This window comes from Ooceraea biroi, chromosome 1, assembly GCF_003672135.1.
Source record: "Ooceraea biroi isolate clonal line C1 chromosome 1, Obir_v5.4, whole genome shotgun sequence".
Lineage (NCBI taxonomy): Eukaryota > Metazoa > Arthropoda > Insecta > Hymenoptera > Formicidae > Ooceraea > Ooceraea biroi.
The window spans coordinates 6,303,037-6,324,348 of NC_039506.1; the positions used below are offsets into that span (position 1 = coordinate 6,303,037).

At 39.0% G+C, this 21,312-nt stretch overlaps 1 protein-coding gene across 3 annotated transcripts; it reads right to left on the reverse strand.

Moving 5' to 3' along the window:
- Positions 1-15: 15 nt before the first annotated feature.
- LOC105277791 (alpha-crystallin A chain) lies at positions 16-20,973 on the reverse strand. 3 transcript variants are annotated; one of them, XM_026968305.1, is made up of 6 exons: positions 20,590-20,973; positions 20,134-20,146; positions 17,634-17,734; positions 12,559-12,675; positions 11,070-11,259; positions 16-714 (listed from the first exon to the last, which is right to left on the reverse strand). In XM_026968305.1, the coding sequence occupies exons 1-6, from the start codon at positions 20,775-20,777 to the stop codon at positions 520-522; spliced, it is 804 nt and encodes a 267-aa protein (XP_026824106.1). In that variant the 5' UTR covers positions 20,778-20,973; the 3' UTR covers positions 16-519. The 3 variants fall into 3 exon arrangements, with proteins under 3 accessions (XP_026824106.1, XP_011334713.1, XP_011334714.1); XM_011336411.3 differs by lacking the exons at positions 17,634-17,734; positions 20,134-20,146 and having other exon boundaries at positions 20,590-20,777; XM_011336412.3 differs by lacking the exons at positions 12,559-12,675; positions 17,634-17,734; positions 20,134-20,146 and having other exon boundaries at positions 520-714; positions 20,590-20,777.
- Between the last annotated feature and the right edge of the window lie 339 nt (positions 20,974-21,312).

The window sequence follows — 21,312 nt, forward strand, 5'->3', positions numbered from 1 at the left end:
TTGATACACGGTGCACAGGTATATATGTATATTTGTATAAGCGGTACAGTTTTCACAGCTTTTCGGAAAACATCTAACTAGAAATACATTTTTTCACAAGGCAATGCATGTTTTTGAAAAAAGTTACGGTATTCTCTACAAGGAAATCTGAAATACTTTGTTGTATCAAAGGAATAAAGCCGCTCGTATGAAAAAGAAAAACACCTTATCAAATATGTTTGAATTTTTGCTTTTTTATAGCACTTTGACATTGATTTACGTTTTGACTTTCCCTTTTAGTTAATGTGAGTCGATACGCGACCTTTAGTGCGATCGCTGTTTTCGCTATTCAGTTAAAATTGGTCACTTTCTCGCGCAGATAAATCGATTTATATCGAGAGGGATTGTTATAATGGATGCGCGGAAAAAGGATGCGGAAAGGAAAGGGAATTCCAATGGAAATTTGGGGAATAAGTCGCACGATGGTTGGAGCAGGATAAAAAGAAGGAAATCGATTTTCTCGCGATTCGTCTCGCAAATTTACTGATGCGCGATCGGGATTAATTTCTCGCCTGAGCCAATCGCTGGTAAGGGTGCCTCCACGGTGAGTACGCCATCCTTACTCAAGGACGATTTAATGCTCTCCGGGTTGGTTCCCTTCGGCAACAGGAATTCCCGATTGTATTCCCTGTATACCGATTTGCTTTCCGTCTTCTCTTCATGCTTGGCGTGGACCTGGACAAACAAAATTTCATAGTGTTAATCAAACAATCGTTGCATAATACATTGAACTTAGCGATTGTTCCTCATCCTAATGATCTTAATCCGATTTAATAGATAATGAATGCAACAATACACATAATGATACGTGTTACGTAACGTAAGTTTTGATCCAGTTAATGCCAAACATCTTCAATGAAATAACCCGAGCTTAACAATTCTCTATCTTTTTTAATCATTGCGGTTTTAATATAAAGATTTGATTTAAATAATTAAAATATTATAATTTCTGCCATCTCGCCTTCATTTCTTTCCTCCCAAGTTAACAACCTTTAATTGTAATAACGCGGCTTCTATCACCTTGAAACAAAAATACATTACATGGCCAGTGACCAAATTATAATAAGTAATTCCGGGATAGATGATCAATCGCTCTAATTTCGCTACTGGTCGCATATTACTGGCTATGTCATCACTCAGTTTGTAGTGAGCTTTAATTGTGTTTGCAACAAAAAGTTTAACATTTTGCAGAAAAGCATAATTGTGAAAATATTTCCATTTTGAACTTTATTGCCTGCTGAAAATTTTTTCGTATGTTACTATTTCCGTATAAGTATCAAATATTTGGCTTGGACTGACAGAAACCAAGATTTTAGGTTTATTTAGAAGTTTCCGCGTATAGCTGATGTTGTACAGTTTCCATTCGTGCCTGCCATGTTTTATGAGGTGCTATGGTCATCTCTCTCGAATAAACAGAAGAGATGACTACAGCAGTTTCGGAATAGTTAGTCACTCATGGAATTATTATCATTATTATTATATTTTCCTACAAAATTTTCTTCTTTGTAGATGCCGACCAGATACATATCTAAAGCGAGTAGTATGTGAAAGATGAGAGAAAGTGTATTCAGGCCTAATTTTAATCTAGAATCTTATATCTTCCCTCTCTTTTGTTTACTTTTATATTAATTTTAAGACTAAAGTAACTTTGTACTCTATGTATCTTCTGGATATGTGGGAGAGATGACCAAGGTCCTTGCGTTTCTAAAAATATTTTTGTGAAGAATATATAATTGTAAAAATAATGCTTTATGAAAAAAAAACATTAAAATAATACTAACTTATTTTATTAAAGATTTTTTAAATTGAACAACAGGGTATATTTTCGACAATCAAAATCACTATGGCCATCTATCCCTGACTTATCCTATTATAATTCTATAGTATAGTTGTTTTATATATGTATATTATTACTTTCATATCATTAGTGGACATCAATATTTCGTCCACAGTTCATTCATGTCTGTGTATGCACATAACTAGTAACGTGGGTTTATATATTCTCATTAACATTCACCTCGCGTGCACCGGATAACAAAGCGTGTCACGATTGCTTTATCATCACAAGTGCTCCGTCGAAGCAAATGATCCTCTATATCGTCTTTTCTTCAAGAATCACATATTATGAAACATTTATTATAAAACGCTTGCGCGCGGGAGCGACGAAAACCATCGTCAACAAAATTCCCGTGTGCAATAACTGGAAAACGTTATGCATTTGAGAGAGTCCCGCGTGATGTTTTTACAGGCAATTTCTCCGGACGATCTGAAAATAGGGCAACAAGAGGGGTACCCGTAATAGTGACCGTATTACTCATGCGGGCGACCCGTGAGTCATGCCTGTTCGTTTGACCATGCGTAGGTTTCATCTCCTTCGTGCGAGTTAGTGTAACGTGTCAGACATCGATTCCACTTTTCCGCGCACGTATAACGCACACATATTACGTTACAAGCACAATATCGATTACGTCTTTGCAAAGAACACGTATTTTAATGAGAAATGCGCATCCCCACTAATGCGTTACGTAACTATTTTTCTCAATTTTCTGAAACTTATTATATATAGATGCTCCTAGTACTGGAATTTCGACGTAGATTTATAATGAAAAATACTTAATTCGTAAAAACTAAATTTGTTTAATAAGTACACTTAACTAAGGTAATAGTTAAAATGAAATTATAAGAATAGATTTGGGAATAATTTACTATTACATATATAACTGTTAGTTTTATGAAAATGTTTTCTCTCACTTAGATTCCTTCCTCTTACTTCGATTACATTAATAATAACATAGTTATGAATAATAACATAGTGTTTTAATCCGTTTTCACGGAAACCTATCAAGAAAGATAAAATGAGAAATGAGATTATACTCTGTCGTAAAGAAACGCGTTCCTCGTCGTCGAAGTAGGCTATAAGCGACGGTATAATCGGGGCGCCTGCGTTTTATGAGAATCATGGAAATAATAAAAGTATCGAAACGCAGCAGGACGAAGGACGATGGGAAAGATGGCGGGTCGCACCGCTATCGCTTCTACCTTCTACAGTACGTCGACGCGAATCGATATCTTAAAGGTGCTTGCTTCTCTGCTGATCATTCTTTCTATTCGTATCGTACAAGCTTCATTTTTCGTACGAAATCTCGGTCCTCTGAGAGGAATTTTATCGGGGAGTACAAAGTTTTTTCGGGTGCCCTTCCCTTCTGCATTAGTCGTTCTGTTGAATAGCCAAGCTGGCGATCATAGTTATCCTCATCAGATCAAAAGTTCTATTGATAAGCCATGAACGGCTGCAACAATGTGTAATATAAGTTACAATTAATATTTTAGAACCTTTCCCTTTTGGACCTCAGGTACGATGTGTACTTCCTACTCGCCCTTATCATAGAGCCTGGCAAGATCAATAGATCAAATATCTAAAAGTTTGCGAGTGAAGACATCTCGAAAAATATTCCATACGGCTAGTTTTGCAGAATATCTGTTTTAAACTCTGTGCCCTTTGCAGCAAGGTTCTAGCGAGACGCGTTGACTCAACACGATCGATGAGAATTTGCATTTTATCGCAAAACGATCGTCCACGTGTGCGCGCAGACTTTATAGTACTTTGCGTCCGGAATTCTTCAAACGTAACCCGCTCGCGTGACGCATCGTGCTCGTTACGATTCGTTCTTCGAAACAGTTCACCTAGATCCTATCGACGAAAAAATACGCTCCAATGAAATATGTATGAGGAATGGATCGATTTTCCTATTTGATAGAAACGTATATTTACCGCTCTTCTTTATCACTTCTCGCCTTCATATTCTAATTTTTTTTCTATTCGCTGTTACATGAAATTGCATTTGCCTTGAATTTCCTTGAATAATTTAGATGACTTTGATCGGTGCCGCTAAAACGAAATCTCTGTTAGAAACTGCTTTCAAGATCAACGTATAAATTCTTAAGCACTTCAGAAGCGCGCCGCTGCTTGAAAACATACAAATATTGCGCGTTACTCGAACATACAACATCGTCATCGTAGTTTTGTGTGAACGGGTGTTATTACGAAGCTGTTACATCATGTTAATGACGAGTTCGATCAGCGACGTATTTAGAAATCGCGGAGTTCGTATGACCGTCTTGAAGCGACTCGCCTTGAAGATCGGTGGCGAGTACGCAGTGTATGTTGACTCACATGATCAAATAACAAAAGTAGGACTACACTTTGCAACAGGCGCGGGAAATATTCTTGTCGAGCCATAGTGCAAATTGAAAAATTAGACAAATTGAATGATCGAATCGCTATTTCTATCGAACGTTTTAAAGAACATCATAAATGTAAAAGATGTAAAACACAGACATTATTTTTAGTCCTCTGAAGAGGATCCAAAACAGGATCAAAATGTTTGATGTTATAATATATTTCACATACGATAAGTCGTAGAAGTACGCTTTTATAACTGCGTCAACTAACAAAGATTTTACTCGTTCATCTTTCTTTAATGTTACAACAAAGCCTTTAATTAGAATAATATTAGCTCATTAACTAAGTAATCGCGTCTAGACGAAATTGCATACAATTCAATGTAGCGATGTTTTAGAAGATTTCTCGTTTTTTCTAAAGGTTGCCTATCCATCTATAAAATTAATACACGACAAGATATGCTGTCATAAGTACGTGTTTAGTTTCATCACCATCTAGACGCGATTCGGATTACTTGGTTAATAATAATTATTAATAGTTAATGACCTAATATCAGAAATGATATTATATTCAGTTGTAACATATATTCGTTCCGTTTTTAAGTGTTTTTAATAACGAATACATGTTACAACGCAATACAATAAATCGAAAGGTCCGCTGAACCTGACTGCGTCCATCACGATCAGCTCATAAGATTGCTCAGCCGTCATTTGCCCTCAGCCGTCGATGACGATGATAGGATGATTCTCGGAGCGTGTCCCGGCGGCTTTGTCGCGCGAAAAAAATGCAGGTGCAGGATATGCACGGGGCCGCGCCCATTAGAGCGGCAAACACACATCAAAGGTAAAGTCGCGTAGTACGGTAGGCGAGGCTTCTGCCGTGCTAATTGCATTACGTAAAAGCCGCTAATGAGTTACACCCGCTCGCGCGTCCGATTCGCTTCGGTTCGCTTTGCCAGGCGTTTTCCACCGTTGCTCACGTTTTGCCACGAGAACCGACTGCAGTTTGCAAATCCTGTCTGTCGCTTACTCGCGACATGTGCCAACGAACGAACAAGTCGGCCTTAACCTTGGGTCATGTGAAAAATTGGACTGACTCCTGCGATGCTTAAACCGCGACTCGTGTACGTTCTTAAGGTTTCTGCTCTTTGTTTACCGTCCATGAAACCTGTGACTTTGTATTCGATTTCAAGACGCTACACCGTGCTGCCTTGCATCAGTTTCAAGTATGAATTTTTTGGCACCGTTTCCGGGTCACTTCGATATTATAATAAACGACTGGAAGAGTAATCGGAATAACGAAATCAGTTGACGCGCTTGATTCGTTAAATTATCCGATAATTATTTCTTATAATATTACTTAAATCTTAACTCTTTCTTTTAATTCTTACAACGAACTTTCTGAATCAATTTATAACGAGCAGCATTCATAATTATCGAATATTGTTCTGTTTTGTCTACATTTTAATTAAACAGCAGCAATGTGAGAGAAGATTAAATTTGATCGGACAAATTAAAAATTTGTATCATAAATAACAAATAAAACATTTCAACATTTCTGACGTTTGAGATTTTCTTTTCGCGACACGAGATAAGAAAGAGCAATCTCTAATTGATCGCCTATCAATGTATCTTCAATAGATATAAATTACGGTAATATAATTGATACCGTGGCAGGATTTCTTTTCCAAGCAAACCGCGAAATGGACTTCGCCGTGGCGACGGTTATCCGCCAGCGTGACTCTCTTGTTGCCAAGTTTCTCGGGATATCGATCGTGCCGACCCAAAAAGACAAAAACCATACGGAGCAAAGCGTGCGTGGGTAATCCTAAACCTCTCACGAGACCTCTCACGAGGAGAGAGAGAAAGAAAGAAGAACAGCCGAGAGAAAGACGAAAAAGAAAGAAACGCCAAGAACGAACGAACTACGGTAACCCAAAACTCTTCGTAGGATCTAAGTTTTCGCGACGGATATCGTCTTACGACAGCCGAGCATTACGCAATCCTACCAGCTGTAACCGCTAGTCATTGGCGCGAACGATTTGCCAAACTTTGCCACACCCCCAATTTGCGCGACGAATTCGGGAACGAGATCTGGGTTACGATGTGCACGATGATATCATAGTGATCATAGCTATCAATATCGTATTGACATCCGGAAATTTAAGTGTCTTCGAATCTATTACTAAGAATATAATTTTCTTCCCTCCCCCGCTCTATATCTTTATGTGTAGTATATTTATATACTCTGTACAGTAATTAGTAATTAAGTACAATAATTAAATACAAAAATAATTAATTTAAGTATAGTAGCTTTATATATGTAATTAAGACGATTATTTCAATTATGCTCGCTAGTATGTGGCAGCAAACATTTAATGGTAAAATAAAATCATCTGTGATATTCTGTGATAGTTGTGATTCGAAATTCGGAACCGCGATTCCCGAAAATAACGTAAGCTAGCAGCAGCTCTGACTCACAAACTAAATATAACTATGAATTTTGATGTTCTCACTTCCACCTCTGTATTCACGCGAATGGTTGTAAAGTAGTCTCGGGAGCTTTTCAAAGTTGATTAAAACGCCCATGTAATTCGAGATGAGCCTGCGCAACGTTCTAATGGAATGTTCCGTCGTGGAAGAGATTATCACATCCGGGACAAGAAAAACTCGACAGATATGCGATAGGGTGTTCCGTTGATTGCGGATGTTGATTGTTGAATGCTTTGACAAATTTGAAAGGGTGCCTTCTTCAATTGAAACTTGATGCTGACATTGTCATATGTCGCGGCTCTCGATCGCTGATGTTAAGCACATAAGATTCAGCCGCTCATTAAATTTCCATCAGGGAACATTCAACTTGGCACGAATCGCGTATTACGTGGTAAGGCAGACGAAAAAGGAAACGCAGAAGAGGACCTCTTCGCCGTCTCGTTGCTTCTGCGATGACGTCAATCGACCGTAAACTCGCGAGACACTACTCCCGTAACACATCCCATTCCCGGCCCAGGTCCGCCGCGTTCGTCCTTCGAAGCGTCGTCCTTGGTCGAGCCCTTTAAGGTCCGTCCACGGTGCATGGTCGACCTGGATTCGCCAGACCCTGACCACGATACGCGACAGACAGTTTCGTATTCTTTGCGCTGTTAAGCCGTGTCCGACAGCGAATCCGTTTATGGTAGACTGTTCCCGTTCCCTCGAAATTATTTCACGAAGAAGGACCACCGCGGCGAAGATACACGATCGATGTTTTTCTGGCGATGTCGGCGGGCATGTGCCTACCTACGTACGCGGAGAAGAGAGATCGAAAAATTGGGTTACGCGACGGAGCTGCGGGATCAACCATGACAACTACATGACAACGTAACATAACAGAAAAATAGATAAAGAATTTTATACGCCCTGATATCTCGTCGACCTTGTTCGAGCAAGATAAGGTAACCTACGAATGCAAATGGGAACGAGTCAGTTACGAAGAATGAGAACGCACCACTTCAAGTTGACGGACAATCTTGCAGCCATGTGGGATGTTTTGACAGTCGCGTTGTTCCAGCCGAAATGCTGTAAATCACTTGAAGTTGAAGTTAAGGAAAATAATAGTTCACTATTGAAGTATCGCAATAAAAATTCGATAGTAAATATTCAACAATAAGATCTTCTCTATAGAAAAATCAAGATCCATCTAACTGTTGCCTGGAGTGTTATCAAGAGGAAGAGCACGATTTCTCTGAAACATCCCATGCGAGATATTCCCGCTTCGTCAGTCATGATTTTTAAGAATCCGTGAAATTACAACGATGTATTCGATACGCTGGCCATTTATCGAATAAATCATTAGCATAATGCTGTGCCTTGTTCCGATTCCGACGATCCTTCATCATTATGATCTTCCTTTCATCGCGATGAATAAGAGTACGACAGTACAATGACCTCACCATTTGAGCACGCATAACGGTAGAGAAATTTTTGCAATATCCATCTTCGAGGGAGAGAGAGAGAGAGAGAGAATATATACCCGCTCTTTCCACTCCATTACTCCTCTTATTGAAATAAGTACGCATCTCTGTGACTATCTTCATCGTTCTATCATATCTCGTATCTCATATCACAAAAAGAGTAAATTTATTATTTATCGACGAGCAATAATTATGGTTCCTCAGGCATAATTATGATTACTACTTCCCCGCTGTGTAAACCGTAATCGTTCTTATTTAGAGTATGCACATGAATTCCTAAAATTAATGATTTCCTCGCTATTATTAAACCAGTTGTAAATTTAGCCCTTTCATTGTATTAGGGGTGTGATTTAGTTTTGAGGGTTTTTTTTGCTCAAAAACGCATGTATTTAAATATGATAATGAATGAATACCTTAATCAAACTATTTTCCTTCGTTTTCTATAACTTTTTCCCATCTTTCTGGCAAGAGATGGATTCCACCACGATAAAATCACTCTTCTTTTCAGTTGATCCATTCGTCGACGAATTTTCGCACTTCTTCGAAATTATGAAAGTGTGTATCCTCTAAAGCGTGTTGCATCGACCGGAACAAATAATAATCGCATGGAGCAATGTCCGGAGAATACGCGGGGTGCGGTAAGACTTGCCATTCAAGCTCTAATAGTGTTTCTTTCACTGATAACGCAACGTCAGGTCGAGCGTTGTCACGAAGAAGAATCACTTTCCGTCGTTTACTCGCAATTGTGGTCGTTTTTGGTCCAATGCTTGCTTCAACTTGTACAATTGGTGTCGATAACGATCAGCCGTGACAGTCTCATGCGGATTTAACAGCTCATAGTACACTATCCCACCAAATACAGAGCATTACTTTTCAACCGTGAATATTGCGTCTCGGAGTGGATGTTGATGGTTCGCCTGGATCCACCCATGATTTTCTGCGTTTCGGATTATCAAAATAGATCCACTTTTCATCCCCAGTAACAATCCGAGACAAAAGACTCTTCTTTTTTTGCCTGGCGATCAACGAAATGCAAATGTTCAACCGGTTCGCAATGGCACTTTCCGATAATTCATGTCGAACCCATTTCCCTTCTTTCTGAATTTTTCCCATTTCATGTAAATGTTTCGTAACTGTTGTACGATCAACATTTAATGCTCTGGCAAGTTCTGAAGTGGATTGTGTTGGATTTTCGTCCAATAATGCTTGCAAATCTGCATTTTCAAGCTTTCTTGGTTGTCCCGAGCGTTCTTTGTCCTTCACATCAGTATGACCACTTTTAAAGCGTCTAAACCAGTATTCACACGTCTTAATTGATGGGGCAGAATCACCATAAGTTTCCACAAGAATTCTATAACCCTCAGCCGCAGTTTTCTTTTGATTAAAAAACAAAAGCAACGCATGTCGAAAATGCTCTTTCGGAAGTTCAATTTTTACGATGATATAAACACGACTGTTATTGCATCTATTGCTATAATGCTACTAAATGTCATGGATAATGTCAAGACTGTAAGAAACAACAGTTATCGGAAACAGCTATTGGAACAAACTGACACTACAGCCATCTGTTGCAAAACCCTCAAAACTAAATCACACTCCTAATATATCTCGAATTATATTATTCACGTTCATTGCCGCGCAGTTACGTGAAAAGATCTCTTGTGTAATCCATAATCATCGTTGTCCCCCGCATTTCGAGTTCGTTCACAATGGTCGAACATTATTCCAGCCCGCGCGGTATGACGACCGGCGTGAATTTATTTTCGGCGCCGGTTATTTCTGTCCAGGTCGCCTCGCGAGAGTGTTAGGAGCTCGAAGTCGCGCATGGAAATCTCTTCCCGAGGAATTCTGGCTCCAATTTTCTGCGTAAAATTGTAATCTTCGCATGTTTATATAAACTGGTTGTTTTATAAAATAATACTGCAATTTGATAAAGATGAAAGATAGAAAACTGATCGCCAATAGCATGACTCTTTACCGCACGCGCATTCGGTCGCTTCACTTCGATGAAGTCGGCTTCCCGGCGGGAAATGACGTAATGCAAGCAATTACAATGTTTTGCATTGTGGAGATTCACAAGTACTGAGTAAAAGTACTTTGCATTTCTACAATGATTACTTCCTGTCTCTTCCACCGACTATAAATGCAAATTTTTCGGAGAGAGGAAACGCAATTTCCTCATACTTAACTGATGAGTTCGCTTGAGTTTTCCGTTTAGCGTAATATGGGAATTAAACTGTTAACTTAGAATCATGAAATATAGGGAAATCGGTAATTGAACTGTAATCGACTGTAGATGAACGACTGTTCTTCTATCCGTGAGCGTAGACTTGGAAATTACAAGAAACTACGATGTGCGCAATATTGGTTCGCGTAATTAACTTCGACGCTGTGTGACGGCGTATTATGCACGGCCGGACAACTTTGTGCCAGTCTCGCCAATTGCGCAAAAACTCGCGCCCGATTTGCATCTTGCCAAGTTGTGCAAGCGACCATTCCCGCGGCGTGTATCGCGCGCGATGAGTCAAGCCGCGTATAATAATTTTGGATTGCCACGGGAACGCGTTTTCTGCGTTCGCCAGATGAACCGAGAAGAGTTTTGCGATAATAAATTGAGAGACTTGAACACCCAGTGACCCTCCCGTCTAAACGAAATAATTTCAACCCGAAAAACATCTAAAGATAGATCGTTTTGGTCAGAAAAACGAATCTAGAAAAAAATTTTATCATTTTTTAATAAACTAATCACATTTCTAATACTGGACCAAGTTTCTGTATAGAATCCTAATCAACTGGTATAGCTCGAAATAAACACAGTTGAATCACTTTGCCCTGACTAGACTACAGAATTTGAACTTAACAGGTTTAACAAATTAACTGCGTAACTCCACTTACCAGTAACTTATTATCCACAGTCTTGACAACGATTTCCTCGGGCGTGTACTGCGAAACATCGAAGCGCAGCTTCAGCATCTTGTTGTCACCCTCATCCTGGATGAGGGGGCTGTTGAGGCCATCCAGCCAGGCATGATCATGCTGAGGACTCAAGGAGCTGCTGTTTTGGGTGCTCTGTTGCGTGGTGGTACTGTAATGTAAAGCAGGAAATTTCGATTATCGCATCGTGACTGTGAACAGTTGAGATGAACTGATGAGACGTCGAGACATTGATAACGATGATGAGAACGACGTTGGTTCCGTGACGCAATACTAATGAGAAACTTGTTGTGGCTGTACTACAATAGGTGCAATCATCTGAAGCCGTACTTACTGTGACAGTGCGGCGGACAAGTGAAACATATACACGCAGAGACTGACATTCACTCAAAATCGTGCAATCTAATGGCGTTAACGCTGAAAAGTGCGGCACCTAAATATGCAAATAACTTAATGCAATGTAGCAACTGCTGTTCTATGCTTTATGAAGCAAAAATGCGTAGTTTTATTTTGCAAGAGTTTTAGTAAGAAGGTAGGATTGCGATTGAAGTTAGCGATTCAAATGCTCGCCTTGACCTTTTCAGCGTTAACTTGAGGCGTTACTCGAACCTGACAACTACGAGGAACACTACGGCCTATGCGGAATCGTGAGGTATATGAGGTATGAATTGTGTCAAAGGGCAACGATCGTGGTGCTTCCCGAGTGCGGGAGTCAACGTGCAGATATTCGTCCGTTCGTTGCACTCACTCGAGCGCGATTACAACCGCGTTAACCCTTCGTAGAGAACAAATGATGTAATGCTATGCTAATGTTATTTAATCGCTTACGTTTAGCAATTTTGTTATCACAATTTCTTCCATACATTTTTATACGCTAGCTTATTAATTTAACGAATGGGGAAATTTCATAGACAATTAAGGATTAATTATCGTGAACAATATGTTGCGCAAGAGAGAGAAATTAAATTTTTATTTTTAATTTTAATATTTTAGATTTTATTCCTTTTTCCGTAATATAATTACACATAAAGAGTATATATTGTAACATATAATGACCAGGATAAAAATGTTTTTTCCTCTCTCTTACCTAACTTATTAATTACCCAAATCATTTAAATGTATTCTCGTGCCCAATTATTTATAAATTCTTCCTGTCCTTTCGGTTCATACAAAGGGTTAAAGACATGACAGGCTCAAGATACGAACAGTGTAGGACGAACACTCCGCTTGGATTTATGGTGCGAACTATTCTATAATTCTATGGATTATTTGAAAACAAGGGGTCTACTTGATCCTCTGACAAATTTTACAAAAAGTAAATCGAGGGAGAGAATACATGTCCTCGTGACATGTTCCGACATGGATTGATCGCTTTTACATCGCTTGACGCGCTTTTCTCGTACTCTTTTCTGTTTTGCGAGTCTTGCACTTTTCTCTACGATAGCGTCACCTTTTGAAGCAGTCGAACGCGGAACGTTTTGGCGGTGCTGCAGGATCGGTCTTGTCCCAACCTTCGGTCTTCGAGGTCGTCGACGTACGGTGCTCACTGGTGCTCGAGTGATGCCGACTTCACGGTTAGTCATCAACGTGCCAATGCAGAGAGCCAATCAGTAGGCGAGACGGTAGTTGAGCGCAGGAAGAGGGGTTGTTATTATTGTCGGTTAACTTTTGATGTGGTTACAGAGTCGATCGGATTCAACATTAATCCGCGCGATCATCGCTCCTATGTTTCTTGGTGTTACAAACTCTGTCTCTACGCGCGCATGATCTTAACTTTAGTTTCTTCAAACTGTTTCATTAACGACGAATAATCATCATTTATCAACTGATCGAATCTCTCTCAAGTTTCCCAATTTTGCTAATACAACAAATAATTTCTTCACTCCATTTATACAATATTATTAATTGAATGTCAGCCTTTTAAATCAATGATTCCATCTCTGCCATTGATCAACTTTGATCAACGACCAACTTTGATATATTGACAGATTTGCTTTTCTTCAATTCTAAAAACAAATACTTATATTGTTCAAACATCATTGATGAAACTCTTATTCAAAGTAGCCACCGATCGTGCCTTTATAATCGCCGATATCGATGTTGAATTGCTTATGTCAATTTTTAAAACGAAAAAATAAAAGTTTAAACTGTACATCAAAAGTTATGCATTATGTATATATAGATTAATATTAAGCATGATTGACTTTGCGAGCGGTAAGTTTATTTGCACCAAGAAACATTGAGCGTGTAACGTTCTAAGCAAGATACAATCGAACTTTTTATATGTCTTTCCTTATTGTATTTTTGCTTAGAACATCGTGATTTATTTTAACTAGTTAAAAAATGAAAACGAGTAATCTTTTTTAAAAAATCCTAAAAATTGGGCTACAAAAGAATAATCTTACAAAATTTATTGCCTTTTATTATATCTTCATATTTATGATGTCTCATGTAATTTATTATATCGTAAAATTATTAAAAAGATTAAAATAAATCAGGAATAAAGCTGCAACTTCTTAATCAATATAAATAAACTTTGCGTATGTCTCTTGGAACATATAGTGTAATGTCGCAAATCTAGACTATCCTCGGATGCTGGTAAATCTGCTTCAAATCAGACTGATATATAAAAAGCAGTAAAACAATCGACACACGTCAACACGCAGCAAATCAATCATAAAAGCTATGTACAAATTATTTGTACAACTCAAGAAAATAATAAGCGCACTCGACAGATATATATGCAGACATATTCTAATTATATTATCCTTAAAGCCGTAAAAAGATATTTCACACGGCGAAACGGATTTCTCGAATGGGATACCTGCATTTATCTAGGTGACCTTTTTCCACAAGAACTGCAATGCTAATTGCTACTGATAATTGATGATAAACTTGTTAACAGTTTTAACGGTGGGGACTCGCAATCGATCGATCGTAAGCGTGCTTATCTGCATGCAGATAAGGATATACAGGTTGTGAATTGGTAGCAATGCGCGAAATAACGTCGCCACGAACTCACGACAGATATCACGATGCCAATAACCGGAAGTCTTGCCTCGTCTTCGAAGAAGTCGTCGACCCACCGTCACGGATACTAAAATAGTACGTAATTATGTCGTTACAACCATACTTTGTAGTCGAGGATAAGCGTGATCTTTCAAGTCACGTTTATCCGTGTTAGCTTTAGTTTGTTCTCCTCGGAATTGTTGTAGTCGTGGCTGTTGCAATCGTGCAACGATCAACATCGAACGTCGCAAGTCTTATAAGATTCGTTAATTTTTTGAACTCTTATAATTGGATTATTCCAATTTGAAACAAGAAAGGACAACAATCAATAATTGTTGATTTTAAACTAAATCTAGCGTATGACTTAAAGCCGAGAGACATATGTATGATATATGATCATCATCCTTGGAATTTTTTCGCTGCAGCTTACAATTAGGTATGAAACAATTCCACTATAACGTCATCTTTCAATTACGTTTACAATTCCACAGGACTTACATAAGCGTCGAAAAAAATTTATATACGCTTACGTAAACTACGAGCATTTGTAATCAGTATTTAAATAATAAAGTACGTAGCTTCCCTAAATTGTTCTTTTTAAACGTAACTGTTTATTATGTAAATTAAAAACTTTATAATATTTGTTATGGTAGATGATTTGCACAGTATCTCACAGTATCTAAACTTTTGTAAAAGATTTTTGCTGAGATTTCCTTTGACATTCATCTAATAAGAATCTAATAAGAATTTAATAAGCATCTAATCTTGTAAATACAATTTCTTAACAAAATATTGTTTTCTCATAGAAGTAGAAATCAACTTTTATAACTAAGAATTCAAGAAAATTGTAATATCATATATAATATATGACATTTATAAAGCTCCGCGATGGTCGAATAAATTCTGCGACAGTGGAACGATTCTGAGAACGAAATGTCACTATATCCTGTCACGCGACATAACGTGTTTAAAGGCAGTAACGACTGTTTTCCGCATTTTATTTCCCTCGTACGTGTAGCTACTAAACGAAGAAGAAATTGCTACTGGATAACAGCGCGATAAATATATGTCCATTAGCTTTCGCGCAAATTTTTGATAAAACTATCATACAATTACGTGATTTATGCTTCTTTCTTTCAGAAACATGTGCTTCTACCAGATTTTGATCGAATCAATGAATTGCAAATATTTAAACATCGCAAAACGTTCACTAACAGGAAACGCGAAAGGGTTAAAGTAAAACAGCAGGAAAGCTATGTGAGAAAGAATGGCAGAGTATGGTTTACGGCAAGAACAATTACGCCAGGCAAGAAAAAGGTCAGATCCCGTCTCGTGAAAACAAGAGAGGTCAACCATAGCGCGCACAGGATCTTACAAAACCTGATTCGTCGGAGTGAAAAGGCCAAACGAAATGCGGATCACGACAGAGCAGTAACTTCCAATTTAGTTATCGCGTTTTGCAATTTGCTCGAGCTACACGGGAAGCTCGTTACTTTTATTGATTGTTGTATGTATAAAATTGGTCTAGCAAATAAAACTCATTTAAAAACCTTAAGTTCAACTGGATTTTGCAAACATTCCATAGCTTAATCTATAAAATGTATAAAAAATATAAGAGAATCTTCGAATTACCTAAATATTTAAAAATTGTCTGGATATATGTAAAACTTAATTGACGTTTTAATATTCTAATATATATATCTATTTAATATTTTATTATATTTAATACTCCAATATAAATTACTATGTCAAATAGACATTATCATCTATTAGCCGAAAGATATTTTGCTCTCGTATCTGGCACGGTAAAATGTAACATAAGCGGAACATGTAATTATAATAGATAAGGAAATATCCAGCGAGTTCTGCTGATTAACGGCCAGTAGCAGATTTCACAGGTTTAATCCGGTTACGAACATGTATGATTACTATTGATCATGTTGTAAAACCAAGATGTCGAAATGATCGCTTATTGACCAAAGTGGTAGATATCTTTGGAAAATTAATGCGATAGATGTAAACGTTCCTAATGATAGAGTCATAACTGTAACGTATAAACGATTCATAGCAAATGGCGGATGTCATTTATCATTCTTCGATTTGTTCGACAAATGACGGGGAAATAATCGTTCCCGTCGTTCACGTCGCAAATCATATCTAGGTGATCGATTGTATCGAATAAGATAATCACGATGCCGCCAGCATCGACTCGACAGAATTGTATTTAGCTATTACGCGATGCTGACGCGAGACTTGGAGTCAATGAATTGGCGAACATTGTGAAACGGAAAGACCATCGTTGTACTCGGAAACGCGAAAGCATGTGTATGTTAAGTGGCGCGCGAGGGCGAGTTAAAGTGAATCTTCCTTCGGCATGCATGCACCGCGCCGCTTGAGTGTTCGATCACGAAAAGCCGTGGCTATCAGCTACGATACGTCAGTTATCAGCCAAAGTTTAGGCATCAAGTTTAGCATAGTTCGCCAAAGTCAACTAACGAGCTGCCTGTAAGAGGCAATTTCCTGTGTTGTTGTTTGAACCCCGAACTCGCGCTGTCTGAAGGTCTATCTGTCTACCTGAAAGCATCACATACCCTGCACGATATCGAATCTATCAAACTTTCAAAGAAACTTAACTCCGTCTCTCTCTTTTTAAACTTATTTTAGTAAGTTTGATAATATTTATCGATCAATGTGTTTGAAAGTGTGTGATTTCGTGTTCCACATTTAACAACAGAAAACTAAACTCTATAATTCCATTATCCCATTTATGTCCTAAAATAATACGCAGTCTTAAAATCAGGATAATAAATTACTAATGAAGTTAAATTTAGTAATTAAAGTTGAAATAGTAATGAAGGAAAGAAAGGATATAAACAGGTGTGTAAAGAGCTGAGTTTTATATATGTATATCTTTCTATACGGATAGGCGTTGCATATGAAGACACGAATGCGTCGAAGACTCGCCGCTCTCATGATGCGCCGTATGTATTTGCTTGTCTATTTGCGGTAAACTGTCCCTGAACGCAAGCATTACGTCAGAAGCACGTGATTATTCGGTCTTCGTGATGGACCATACTCACCTCCCACGTACGATCCATCGAGAATGCGCGATCTATCGATATCGAGCACCCGCTTGCCGCCATGCATATTTATAGACGCGTTAAGCAGAATCTCTTATGTCACGACGACATACGCGCTTCTCCAAGATTTTGCCGTACATTTCGTGATGACATTGAATTTTTTAATTAAATCTTATCATAAACATTGCGATACGTGATTCCTTTAAAGAATAACGACTAAGATTATACGCGCGATAATTATGAGTAATTAAATCGAATCTCGCAGATTGGTGATTTGAAACAGGAAATTTGAATCAAGGGAAATTCAGGGATAATTAATTTAATGATAAAAATTATTTTTGAAAATTGCACGAGCAATTAAACCTGTATTGTATAAAGTGACAAGCAGACATCAACGCGAGTACAATCGAGGGTGAGTTCACGCGGTGCAACGTACCGAAACTTGATCACCGTTTTATGTCTGGGCGGATAGAGATCCTCGTCCAGGATCATCGTAGATCGTATTGACGATCCGTGCCGGCGGAGAGCAAATCCAGACTGCGCACGGCGGCGCGCGCCTTAGCTTTAAAACTCAAACGCGGACGCGGTAGCGGCGCGATTGCCTTGGTGTCGCAAAAATTACTGCGTAAAATCGCTTACAGGATTTCTGCAAGCTCTCTCCTCACCTTTCCTACGGCACAATTTAGTGCTTGATTCCACTAGTGTCTCCTTAGTGGGGGATCATTCGTGATCGTGCAACGCCACAGTGTCAAGGTCGCACTTTGACGTAATATAACGTTGGATTGCGATCATAAACTGTCCATTTCTCATCTATACGAAGCAAGTGACAATCGCGACAAATATCAACAAGGCGATATTAATGCATTTCAATATTCATGTGATAGAGACATGTATTGAGTCAGTCAAAAGTTTGGTTCGATTTTTGCGTCAAATTTTCTTACATTTACTAGAAAGAAATTATTCATCAAGCAAGCAATCATTATCTTTGTTCAGAAATTATTGTCTACGATGTAGATATTATTGCCTGATATCTCTCTGAAAAGTGAGTAAAACTTTTGAAACAAATAAAAATTTACGATAAAGTAGAACTAAATTTATAGGATTTTATTTTCGGTTAATGACTCGAAAAAATTACAGAAGGAAGTTTATCAATGTAACTCTTTTTGTTTCTACATTTCACTTCTCCGAATTAAGCCGTTTGAACAGTAACAATGTTGCATTCAGGAAGTGCGAGCGTGTGCACATATTAGCGTGCTACCGAAACTGCAGTGAACGCGTCCGTTGTGTATTCAACGAGACGCATCCAACGTAATTGCGTAACAGACGCCGTTTATAATTTCGCGAGCGACACGTACGCGAATCGCACGTTTCCCACAAGAATGCCTTTGAAGCATACCGGATTTATAATATCCCTGTATGGCATCTTCACACGCAGCAATTACTCGCAGTGCAACGCAATAATTGTTACCTCACATAAAATCTAATGTCTGAATTCGAAACTGGTAATTTGTGGGAAATGTACGTAAATCAATGTTACATACGTGAAACGATAATGTTATTACTGAAAGAGAGAGAGAGAGAATGGGGTTGAGCTCTTGAAAAATGAACCGGTTCGTTGACGTTCCGTTGACGTTACGAAGGATCGCGTAACACGATTGCTTGCGATTGCCGAATACTTGCGACATGCGCGAAGATCATTATCGCAAAAAATCAAACGGCTGCTGCGATGGAGTTTCGCGTGGCCGGCCACGCTCGAGCGTATGCAAATTTCCGACTCACATACGCACGCTCCGAGATTATTCGCCTCGTTCCCCCCGTGTGTGCAATGCGCGGTCGAGACGCCGATGGGGGCTTCTGGTCTGCGAATGCAATGACGGAATCTCTATAAATAGCAGGTACGATGCCTGAAATGCGCGAAACCACTATGTATCGATGCAAAAATGCCGGAGTGATCCGGCAAGCTATCGTCGTGGTGGTGGAATCTGTCCGTCAAGACACTCGCCGAACCTCGCCTTCTAACGAAATAAATTTCGTTACTTGTTGAAAATGTATCGCGTTACAAATGTATCGAGTAACAGTAGCATCTCGAAACGAAATAACGATGAAAATTTGGGTACTCGATACATTGGTAACTAGTTATTGCCATCTCTGATCGCTATTTTAGGATACCTAGGTGATAAGGTCTAGTGATAAATTGTAATTTTTCGTTAAAGCAACGACGACGTAAATTAATTGCACATTATATTGCACTATAAATTATTTTGCGTGGAACTTATTAACGTTACAAATCATAAATGCAATCAATATCAATTTTTTTGTAAATATATTAGCTTTTTTTACTTTTGAATATTTATGAAATCATCTTTAAACAACTTGTGTACATGTAATATTAATAAATACTATAATACGTTTACACTCTCTTGTATAATAAATATTTTTTTTATAAATCAATCAGACTTGAATCATTGTCTTAAATGCGATAACGCGTACGATCGATCAGTAAATGAATAATCTTGCTTTTGATCATTCGATTAGCGAGTCCGAACTTGTAACATAAAATACGATCGAAGATACTTGATCTTCACAGCAAGAAAATAAACTTTACTGTGTAAGAAGAAATAAATTGCTATAGGAGATACCATGAATACGTAATTTCAAAGAGAGATTGTTAATAATCATTGTGCCGATGATCTTCGATCGCGAGTAATTTCAATGCCAGACATGCATCACGCCCGCGCGCGATCGAAGAATATGGAGTCCCTGGTATAAAGTATGTCGGGGAGTAAAGCGGATATAAAACCTGTCGCATATTAATACCATTCGAGCGAAAACAATAAAAAGCACAAACGTAAGAGTGCTGAAACAAAGTTCTGCTTCCGAAATCTCTCTCTGATCCTCTCTTACGCCACAGCTACGACAGATCTGTTTTGAAGTACAGAAAGATCAATACTTCCAATGTTGCGACTCCGCATTATTCAGTCGTTTGCGAGCGTCGATTTTTCATCGATCTCTGTCCAGGACGATGTGCGACATACGCGCGGCGGACACGAGAAACCCGTTCACGTATCATAATTTCCCAACGAGTGACCTCGACGTCTCGATGTATCGCCTCGCACGTGCGTTACGATACGTCGATAGTAGCGCGCACGGTAAATATACCGGCAACGTCAATGTAAATAAATATTTGATGCTGCTCCAAATTAACGGGCAGTGATCGATACACCAAAGGGAATCGTCGAAATTGCGTAAGTAAGGCGTCTATGAATCTGATCGTAGAAAAACAGCGAAGAAGAGAGGAAAGGAGAGAGAGAGACGGAACGAAAATTTTTCGGCGCGTTTAAAAAAAAAGATAGAGCGTTCTCGCGAGAGAAGTGTCGATTCTTCTTTCTTACCTGGTGGTGCTTTTGAAGAAGTTGTTGCTCTCGCGGTTCATCAGCTCGCTGCGGAACCGCGACATCTCGTCCTCCATCTTTTTCATCTCGGCGTCGAAACGCTCGCGTATGTTGGAGAACTCGGTGTCGATTACGCTAAAATCACCGAGCTTGATGGGAATGTTGCGCTTGATACCACTGTCGGCCATGTTTTCGCTCGCGTAGCACTGTCTTCCTCGTGTCTCTCACTGAACCCACTTGAAGAACGACTTGACTCGCGCTCGTCGGTTCGCACAGCTCGATCGCGAACAGGATACGGAAGGGGAATACTGTGAACGATGCGCACACGTATGTCTCGCTACGTGTCCGTCCCACCTAAGGAATGAGCGCGGCTCGCCGGCTGCCCCTTAAATAGCCGGCGACGCCGGCGATGTCGCTCGTGGGAGTTCGGTCGCGGTCGTTCGCGCTCGGCTCGCCCACGTGACCGCGCACGCGGTCACAGCTCCACGGAGCGGATGTCGGAGTTTGACACACTCCACAATGACGATCCGAAGTTTAATTAAACATTAATTATCGAACGCGATGATGACGTTTGTGATAAATTAATAGAATGGGGAAGCAAAGTTGAGAATGAGTACTGAGTTAGATGGAACGTGTTCATTTCGCGAATTGGATACCACTATTTTTATGAGAATTCTGAAGTTTGTTTTTTAGAAAAACTTACTTGAAATTGTTTCAAGATAT